Source organism: Humulus lupulus, chromosome 6 (assembly GCF_963169125.1).
Source record: "Humulus lupulus chromosome 6, drHumLupu1.1, whole genome shotgun sequence".
Taxonomy (NCBI): domain Eukaryota; kingdom Viridiplantae; phylum Streptophyta; class Magnoliopsida; order Rosales; family Cannabaceae; genus Humulus; species Humulus lupulus.
Window position 1 is genome coordinate 177,675,727 of NC_084798.1, and position 10,617 is coordinate 177,686,343.

General features: G+C 34.5%; 1 protein-coding gene across 2 annotated transcripts; it reads right to left on the reverse strand.

The window, feature by feature from the left end:
• Positions 1–284: 284 nt before the first annotated feature.
• On the reverse strand, positions 285–9,388 carry LOC133782753 (topless-related protein 4-like). 2 transcript variants are annotated; one of them, XM_062222124.1, is made up of 26 exons: positions 9,166–9,388; positions 8,843–8,974; positions 8,523–8,702; positions 8,288–8,401; positions 8,009–8,167; positions 7,729–7,909; positions 7,520–7,643; positions 7,199–7,308; positions 6,568–6,736; positions 6,365–6,474; positions 6,186–6,255; positions 5,961–6,034; positions 5,683–5,778; positions 5,515–5,610; positions 4,767–4,894; positions 4,442–4,676; positions 3,822–3,986; positions 3,632–3,733; positions 3,286–3,432; positions 2,950–3,060; positions 2,688–2,867; positions 2,230–2,358; positions 2,036–2,131; positions 1,487–1,675; positions 1,071–1,237; positions 285–984 (listed from the first exon to the last, which is right to left on the reverse strand). In XM_062222124.1, exons 2-26 carry the CDS (start codon positions 8,920–8,922, stop codon positions 783–785), a joined length of 3,414 nt encoding a protein of 1,137 aa, XP_062078108.1. In that variant the 5' UTR covers positions 8,923–8,974; positions 9,166–9,388; the 3' UTR covers positions 285–782. The 2 variants fall into 2 exon arrangements, with proteins under 2 accessions (XP_062078108.1, XP_062078107.1); XM_062222123.1 differs by having other exon boundaries at positions 7,199–7,311.
• Positions 9,389–10,617: the final 1,229 nt, after the last annotated feature.

Consider the following 10,617-nt stretch of genomic DNA (forward strand, 5'->3'; position numbering starts at 1 on the left):
TCTGTTTTCTCACATCTGTATTTTACTTTGGTTCTCGTTTGTGACTTTGAGTCTTCTGTTGGGTATTCTAACAGAAACCTTGACGTTTCGTTTCCAATGAAACCTAATATGTGCAGCTGGAATTGCTACAGCCACCAAATTTTTCTTTTAAATAATTTGTAGCTTGTACAAATTTAAGTATTGATCATAAACTCGTTAGCAATGTCATCAACTCAGCATCTTATATACACTTTAGGGTAATATAAAAATTAAAATGTGTGCGAGAGAGAGAGTGAGAGAGAACAAACTGTAAAAGAACTGATCTTTATTATAATTAACCAGAAAATTGATTACATACATAGAACAAAATAATAAAATAAAATAAAAAAAACCTATTAATTAGAAGGAAAGAAAGAAAAAATGTCCACAATTACAATTAAAAACTTCTAGAAACTGAGTGAACTAAGATGATCGAACCAACTACAAATATCTTAGAAATTTCTATTTCAGAGTCCAACCTTTCACATGTTTGTAGTCCTTGACTCCGAATTTACAGCACCAATTCATACTTTAGTCCAATTATCCCAAAAGAAGGTTTAACCGGTGGCCACAAAAGCCTGACAATGAACTCATTTGGTGTGGAGCACTTCAAAGAAATTCTACTGTGGTTAATTCCGGTATCTAAAACTACAAGTACCAACTATCGCAGCTTTCCCCCAGAAAATTAAATACGCCGGGACCAGGGAAAGCTATCCTAAACACCATGTACCACTACTCAAGGTTCTTTTTAAAAAGCTTGATTGTCACCGTTGAGGTTGGTCCGAACCGGCTGCTGCTCCTGTAGCCGTGCTAGGTCCAGCACCATTTTCAACCGGAGGGTTGGTGCCCCATTTCCCTTCCGATTCCAAGGGCTCAAGTACATGAACTCCTCCATCTGTAAGACCTAGTGCAAACTGGTTGGGTTCGGATGGATGTGCCGCAATTACCAGAGGGTAGACTCTTATGCTGTTTGAAAATTATAAATTAAATTAGTCATGAGCCAAGATAGATGGGGGGTTAAGTATAGAAAATTTCATCATAAGAAAATGAACCTTGGATTTGCAGGAAGATAAGCAGTTGCATTAATTCGACATCTCAGTCTGAGTGTTGATGCTGTTAGTACACCTACACTTCCATCTTCAAAGCTAACATATATTGACAGGCTATCACAAGAATAGGTAGCATGGGTGATTGGACCAGTAGCTTCTCGGGGGAACCACTACAATATAAAGAGTTCAAAGACGTTACTCAATCCTCAGACTATAAGAATAACTATTACCAAGAACACTACAATCTCAGCACAGTACCTTAAATAAAATGTAAGGAAATGTAAGCTGTAATGTATACTTGCAAAGATCAAACTTGATTGGAAAACTTTTCCTTTTAATTTATAAATTTATTAAAATAGAAAATCAAGCATTATGTGTATTATATGTATAATTTATAAATATATATATAACAGGTGTACCTGCTTAAGACATTCCAGCTTTGGTGCTTCATATATAGCTATCTGAGTTTCATGGACTGCCAGTAGATGTATCTGATCTTGGTGAAATTGAACCCGGGTATCTGCAGTTGGAGCTGCTGCTCGCCCAGATGGAATCTGCAAGAACTTACTTGCCTGCTTCTCCCATCCATCTGTGCTCCAAACACACAACTGTTGGGAGGAAAAAGGTATATTAAGAATGATTGTGAATGCAAACGTGATCAAACTATTCATGCTTCACTCACATCACATGCAAAATTAAGTGATTATTTCCAATTGACTATGAAGCAAGCAATGAGTTATCACCTCAGATATTATTCCCATTTATAGTCACAAGGTGAAATAAATATGACTAATGAAACGCAATAAAAGAAAATCCAACAGGTAGCTGCCAATGACCAAAAGAGTTGTATATCAAGCATCACTAAACTCTCATCTGCTAATAATGGCCTTGATATCCTTTGTTTTATCCAGTTCATTGCTTACCTAACACACCAGTCAAAACCTGTTTATAGACTGAATTAATCTTACCTGGGAGTCAGCTCCTGAAGATACAAGTACATTCAGAGTGTGAGAAAAAGCAAGACCAGTTATCCTCTTCTGGTGACCTTTTAACTTGGTTTTGACCTGTGAAAAAGGAAATTTTAAGAATTAACAATCTAATATTAATCTGCTATCTAACAGGGAAAAAAAATACTTATAAGGTCCAGTTAACAGTTCCAGACCTCATCAACGCGAACATTATATATTTGGATGGTAGAATCCTCCATGCCTATAGCAATTATATTATTGTCTTGAGGGTGAAATGCCAGGAATGTGGCTGCTGGTGGCGGTGGCATGAAAGTGGTCATTGTCTGCAATGAAGACAGAACAGAAGTGAGTTTCACAAGATAAAGATAAAACAGAAGACACCTCACGAACTTTCTAATCACTTGATAAAATCTCGAAGCTCCATAAAATCATTTAATAACCAGTACTTCTAACTTTGTTTAAAATATATATAACTCCTATTATATATATATAAATATATATATATAGATAGATACAGAGAAAGAGAGAGAGAGAGATTGCACTGCAGGCATACCAAAAGCCACAATGTGGATTACATGGTAAGAACTAAAAAAAATTGCACAACCAAGTAAGCTAGATTAGGTAAACAATAAAAAAGAAAGCAATTTACTACCTTAAATGTCATCATATTGAATAAGGAAATTTTTCCCCCAGAAGCAGACATAACATATGAATCATTCTTAGAAAGAGCAAAGCATGGAACAGCTTCTTCCGGATTTGTATCCCCAATGTCATTAGTCATTAATATTCCACTTGCAGGTTGCCATAATTGTGGTTGAACACTTGTAGAGGCCTACAAAAGATGAAATTTATGAAGGGCAAGTTTAAAGCTAACAAATGAGAAGTGGAATCTTCTAACATAAGAGTTCTATTACCTTTCCAGTCACATTTCGGTCATTTCTCTGCCACTTCCAGAGTTTGTGTACTGCATTAGAAGATAATGCCAATATGGCGAGTCCTGAATTTGTATAAATTAGTCTAGAAACCTGAAAATTATCATTGTGTTAGAACCGAGGCAACAAACTCAATATTTCTTCACACCCTAAATGAAATTACATACAAACAAATGAGAACTACATAGATAATAAAAGACTCGCTTACAAACTATAAGGGTGTCAGCTTAACTAAAACCAATATGAGAGATGAAACAGTAAATACATGAAAGTGAAGCTTATTAAATATAGCAGGAGAAGATGTAAATAAATCCGTACCCTCATTGCTGTCAAATTATCATGAAGCCTTAACGAGCGGCATTGTGATGGTTCATTAATTTCTGTCAGTTTCCAGATTCTAGATTTATCAAGCGACTCCTCAGCAATTCTAGGCTTCACATCAACCATGCTTCGGTTATCATTGTTCTGTATTAACACAAACAAATAAGAAAAAGAATAATAGGAAATTATCAAGTTAACACTTTTCATTTCAGTAAGGTTTAATATACAACGTAAGCAGATGAGAGCATTTGATACAGGTAAAGAGAGAGAGAGAGTGAAAGGGAGAGAGAGAGAGAGGAGAATAGTGATGATCTAGCTATCCATAAAAGGTGCTAACACTTACCAGTCCAACAATTGCCCCTACTGGAGGGGTTCGATCTCCCATGCTTGTCCCAACAGATATATTGGCAGAATTGAATGTGCCAATTGCAGGAGCCGCCTGCTGCTGCATATACATTAATCATTCCAATGAATTTTCAGTTTCATTTTCAAATAATGGGTACTTGTCAAGACTCTAATGCAGAAAAACCCACCTTCACTACAGCTGCTGAAGCAACTCTAGATGCATCGAAAGTACGATTTTCCATGCTTCGTAGCAGTCTAAATCCATCAGAATTCGCCAGAATTTTAACACCATTGTCATTTGTTGAGACTGCCAAAAGTATTCCTTCCTTGTTAAATCTAATAGAAGGAGAAGCCTGTAGGTTCATCAAATCAAAAATATTAGTGTAGACAAGAATTGGACAAACCTAGTCAGATACAAAAATTGAAAGGTGAAAGTGTGTACTATTGTGAACAGAAAACCATAATAAGAAGATCAACAAAAATTTGCCAAAAAAAAAGTAAGAACTAGAAAGCGGCCAAGTTATTTAGAATATTGAGCGGGAAAGTCACAGAACTATGGTTTAGGTGCTTTTCACTCCAAAGTCTTCAACAACTTAGCCTAAATACTCAGTTCAAACAATGGTGTTAGAGGATTGTATGAAGATATGCTAAATTTCTTTCAGCAATCAAATATTGAAAAAAGAAGGTTCATCCTGAACCAAGTGTTAAAAATTGGGTGTATGTACGCATATACAACTACAACGTGTTTATATATTATTATAAGAGTAACATACCATAATTCAATATAAAATAAAATAAAGATGCCTACCGGTAATCCACCTTCAGCATCAATGCTTGTCAATTGATTCACATTATCCATGTCCCAGAATTTTACAACAAACTCATCTCCGGCAGCCAAGAACCTATTTTTTGTGGTATCAAATTGCACAATCCCCACGGACCGCTTTCCAAGACCATTATAGTTTCGCTTGACAGCTCCTTCACTTTCATTCCATTCAACCAAGTATGAATCTCCTTCCTTATTTGTTCCGCATGAGAACAACCTATATATATATATATCAAAAATAGAACAATTAGTTTCATGTTGCTAGCAGATGTAAAAAGGCACAGATGCACAAGTTAGTGTATTATACCTCGTTCCATCAGCACTGTATGCCATAGTGGTAGATGAATGTCCTGGCGCATCATAATCAACTCTTGAACCCATGTTATCATATAACCATGCCTTTATTTTCCCATCAGTTGCTGTTGAGAAGATGAACTGCGAAAAAGGAATTCTTAAGCCAAACAAGTATACATACATATATATATATATATGTATAATCAACCTATGTTTTCCTTAGACATTAAAAAAGGCCAGTAGAAATACTCGATTTGCAAAAAATAAAATTGCAAATAAATGAATTAAAGCATGAAAAAGAAATACAATTTAGATTGCTAATTTTCTTTTAGTTAAATCATATATTTCCTCGTTGATTAATTGAGTTAAATAAATAAAACAAAATGCAAAGTATAATTCACTCCTCCATAATACATAAAATTTGAAATTGATGGACTAGCAACTTATGGCAGCCCAGATTGTGGAGTAACAAGAATCGAGATGGACACTTTTCAAGTAAACCTCAAATAGCAAATACTGTGAAATATGCAATGAACAAATAATAATAATTCATATACAGTACTTCATTTAATAGACTGAGAAACTGAAATTTGATTTATTTCATTTTATGAAATAAAAGTACAGAATATTTCTCTGTTTAATTAAAATCAAAAAAACAACAAATCTAATCTTTGGCCTTCATGCAGTGCTTAAGAGTGCTGTCTTTTCCTCTGTATTTTCAGCGACACAAAAGAAAATATCATAAATGCATAGAAAATCACCTGAATATTTTCCTTGTGATGTGGACACACAGAATATACAGGTGATTCATGACCCTCAAAAGTATACTGCTTAGCCCCAGTAACTGCATCCCAGACCTGCATAAGCTTGATTGCTTAACAATTGTATCATGCTTCACCAATCACATTTAATATATTAATAAAACAAACCTTAATGACCCTATCCTCCCCGCAAGTGACTACACACAGCTGCTTGTTTGGATATGAAAATGCAAGATCATTTACACTGCCGGCATGAGCCTCAATCTGAAAAATTGAATGATGCTTAAGTTTTTAAATATAGGAAATCTAAAAGGCTTCCAACTATCTACTGGTTACTAAATTTTAAAATATAGATATAATAATAACAATAAAACAAAACAATATGAAGATATGGAGATAAAATGATTAGTACAAAGACCAAACAAAGATTGTCTGACAGCACAAACCTCCAGGTGATTTCGTAAGTCATCACCACCCTGATACGCATATATGTGCACAATGTGCTTGGAGTATGCAACACCTGAAGTAGAGGAGATTTAGATAAATAGCTTAAAACCCATTTTCTCTCTTTTTACATAAATTTTCATTCGGGATGACACATTATTGGTTACAGAGAAACAGTACTGATGTACTCATAAAGTATAATAAATCAACAAAACCACTAGAATTACCAAATAGGGCTCCATCAGGACTCCACATTACGCGGTTGACTGATGCTGAGTAATCATTAGCCAGAGACGCCTAAATAAAAGCAAATCCCACATTAACAAAAATATAGCAACTCAATTAAGGCAATAAGTATCTACTGGGTATTAAAAGTTAAACCAAAATAACTAGTACAACAACCCACCTGCAGAGGCATTGAGCAAGATTGAAGGTCCCAGACCTTGAAATTCCTTACAGCAATCCGTTCATGGGTTGATAGCTCATAGACCATGACATCACCCATGTTTGTTCCAACTAAAATTAAAGTTGCATGTTAACAAAGTAAACAGATACCAGAAAAAAAAAGGCTGAAACAAAAGGTCACATTATCAAACAGGAATAGCTTACCAAGAAGTATAATTTGCTGCACTGGGTGGAAATCCATGCTCTTCGCACCTGAACCCAGACTTAGAGTCATAACAACGGACCTTGGCAAGTCATCAGAAGAGTAGGAACTTTGGCCATGGCTCTGATTGGGGTATGAAACAGGCAATATATTTACTGGTAGATTATTGGCCTGTCAGAATCATAACAACATAGGGCCAATTGTAAATAAAGAATCTCAAACATAAACTTACAATAAGGGATTGCATATTATAGATAACCAACATGAAGCCATTTGTAGTTTTATAGGGAATCATTTAAACACAAGAATGATAGGCTTTAAAACAAATGTCCTCCACCTCAGTACAATTTCCATGCCTACCCATCATTAAGCAAATTGTTTGAAAGAAAATAATCTGTTCAACATTTGATCAGTACAATTTAATTTTACACATTCGATAAAAACAAAGGAATAACTGGAATCTATTCCAAACCAGTGAGAAGAACTCTTATAAGCTGATTCATTGCAATAACTAAATTCAAAGTCTCAAATATCTAGCACTGCAATTTGCAAGCATCTTATATCATGCTAACTGCTAAAAAAATTAATTCAAAAACAGATACGCAAAGCTTCACATATGGATCAGAAATGTACTTCATCTGATATTCCGAATGGTCTTGATCTCTTTAGCACATGTTCAGAATCAGCAGTTTGATAATCCATAGCAGGGTTATTAGTAGGAGTTCTAGGCCGCTTCAAGATTGCTGCTATGATAATGAGCAAATATATTCAGATGAAAATGAAATCAAAATACAGAAAGAGAAGCACGCAATCAGAAATGTTACAAATGGAAGAGATGATAAGTGTAAATGAAATAAGCATCTATAAAAAGGACAAAAGACACATTAAAGACTATTTTGAAAGGAGAGGAGCACAAGAAGAATCTACACTAGGTGATAGACACCAAAAAGTTACCTGCATTGTTAGTCACAGCCAATCCAATAGGCCCAGCAGAAGCAGAGGGATGGGGGCCAGGAGATGGATTTGCCATCCACCCAGCAATAGATGTTGGGAGAGCAGCTGGAGTGGGCTGAAATGGCTATATAGTACATGTATGGACAAAGTTAAACTTCTATAAATTCAAATACATAATTCCACTATAAATTTCTTGCTACTTCACTTACACCATGAGCGCTGAGTGGTGGAAACCCTCCAGCCTTTTGAACAGGCCCCCCCATTAAGGGATTAGTGACGGGGGATGGGGCCCTGGCACCATTAGGCTGTCCACAGCTGTGGTCTACAAATAAGGTCTTTATGTCTGGGTTAGGCCTGGGATTCTTACAAAGCTGATGCTGCCAGTTTAAACTGCAATTTTCAACGTTCAATAAGAAAAACAGATTAGCCGAAAAATATAAAGCAAGAACAAAAATACTGTCTAACACATAAGATAGAACTTATTAAGACCTTTGATTAATTAGTGTACGTAATCTCGAGTTCTTCAAGGTGGGAAATTGAAGTTTATCCCGAAATAGTGGGTTAGCTTCAATCAACTTTTTAAGCTCAGCAAGCATTATACCCCTAGCAGACTTAGTATCACCATATTTAGATAACTGTTCATTATCCCTGAAATTAATGCCAACAGCAAACCCATCAAAATAAGTAAGATGTTGCAGAAACAAGACAATTAAGACATTGCAAAAACAAGACGCCTACGTCACCATTATATAAAACAAGTAGTCGTACCTAAAATTTTCCAGGGTTAATAGCTGTGTGATTTCCTTAAAAAGCTCTTCGTTAAATGCAGAAAACACTTTCAAATCCTTAACTAATATTTCAACAGCCTTAGCTCGATCCCGCCTACAATTGTTTTACACATCAGCAAATAAGAAAAACGAACTAGTAAGTGTAACCAACAATAGATTTAAGCAAATGAATAAAATCCAACATTCGTGATTCAATAAAACCTTAAAACACATACTTGTCTAAAGCTTCCAGATACTTCTGCTTCCTAATCTCGAAAAAGATCTTCATAGAGTATCTATTATCGTCAACCTTTGTGAAACCAGACAAATACTTCTCTACCTCTTCCCACTCGCCATTTGTGACCATGTCCTCAAAATACCTCATGTTGAAGAAAAACCCTGACTCTTGCTCCAACCTAACAACCCCACAATCGTTCATATTATATCAGCATTCAAGTATATTGTTTATTAAAAAAAAATATTCAAATACATTATTTAAGAAAAAAAATGAAATTAACAAAAGTGAAAGCAAAGGATCATTAAAAATTAAGCATACTTATGCACGGTCTCTTTGAATTTCTCTTCGTCAAGAAATTGAAGTATGAGAAATACAAGCTCTCTGCTTAGCGAAGTCATCTTCTTCGTCTCCAAACAAAGATCTAAACCCTCTCAGATCAATTCAACAAAACTGCTTTACAAAAACACAAAATTACGCTCAGAAAAATAGATTAAGAAAAACGAAAAACAACCAAAACCCCGAGTTCAAAACCAGAATAACACAATTGCACAAAAGGAGAAAAGCAAAACAAAAACACCAAAGGAAAATAGAGAGAAAAATCAGAGCGAAAGCAGGAATGAAAAGAGCTTGTACCCTTGTACCTCTTTCTGGTACAGATTGATTTTGTACAGATCGGACCGCTTCTCGAAGAGGAAGAAGACGAAAAACGAAGAGAGCGGTTGGTTGGGGGAGGGTAAGGGGAAGGTTTCAGAGAGCTTTCTCTCTCTTGTTTCTCTCTCTAGTTTCTTCTCTTTGCGAAGCACTCCTGCTAAGTATTTATACACAAAAAAGGGTTAGGGATTTGGAGGAGAGAGAATTGTGTTGAGGGAAGAGGAAAGAGAGAAAGAACCAAATGTATCAGACAAATTAAATAGCGCGAGCCGATTCACGAGATGAAAACACGATATGGGATAAGTATGAATCGCAATTATAAGTCGATTTGATAAGTTACTTTACTTATATAAGAACGAATTTGAATATTACTAAGTGATAAGTAGATGTACTTATATTCGTAATGAATACGCTTGGATTTGGATTGTTTCAAGATTTTTTTTTTTTTGAATATATAGAAAAAGGTATTATTAATTGCTGTCATTACTTGCTGAAAAAAAAATACTTTTTCCTAATCCTAATCATCAACTAAGTGTGTGGGTCCCACGTGTGTACCGATTATGAAATCATGTATGGACAACGGGGTGTTGAACTTTTTGTCAAAATTGGCACTTTGAAGTTAACATTGGCTCGTGATTGTCATCACTTTTTATTCAACTAAATATTTTTTTGTGAAATATATGTTTTTACAAATAAATAAAATAAGTATTAGTTCCATTTAAAAAAATAAAATAAGTATTCAGTCATTATTCTTTTTATAGAAAAAAAATAAAGAAATCAATTTTATTATTCAACTTATATAATCATGAATAAATGGCAATAACAAAATTATTAGCAACATAATTTTTTAAATCAAGGAGAAAATTATAGACAATATTACTCTAAATCTAAATTGAGAAAGTAGACATAGATTATTTAGTCGTATTATTGTTGTAAAATCATTCTCAATAAAATAAGCGTGAGAACATTCTTCATAATGATTTTATAAATATGTTCTGTCATTGGATTGTAGTTACATGAACAATAATCGTATAAGTGAGATATCACTAATCCAAGCCCTTATTATTAGATCAAAATTGTAGGATATTGAATCATTGTACTACTTTCGCAAAATACAAAATGAGTAAGAGATCATTATCCTTAATGATTATGCGCCCTTATTATTCGACTGAATTGAGAAATTTTTGTGAAGATATCTATAGTAGATTCACTCAATCATCTTAATTATATGTAATATTACTAAGTTGGTTGAGTAATATGCAAATATCCTTATCACGGTATTAAAGGTACAAAAATAGATGACCGTGTAAATAAGGAATCACAATCTAAGTCGTTATCATCGTATCAAAGTTGTTAATCGAATAATTGCATTACTTTTGCAAATTGATCTTACAAAATGAATGATGGATCATTCTTTGTATTAATGAACGTTGACTTTTATA

Bases quoted from the DNA above. Each gene is read 5' to 3' on its own strand.
- LOC133782753 (XM_062222123.1), bottom strand. From the start codon at position 8,922: ATGACTTCGCTAAGCAGAGAGCTTGTATTTCTCATACTTCAATTTCTT. The intron at 7,644-7,728 runs GTAAGTGAAGTA...TGTACTATATAG, and splicing joins CACCACTCAGCGCTCATGGT to CCATTTCAGCCCACTCCAGC. The intron at 3,433-3,631 runs GTAAGTGTTAGC...GTGTTAATACAG, and splicing joins TAGGGGCAATTGTTGGACTG to AACAATGATAACCGAAGCAT.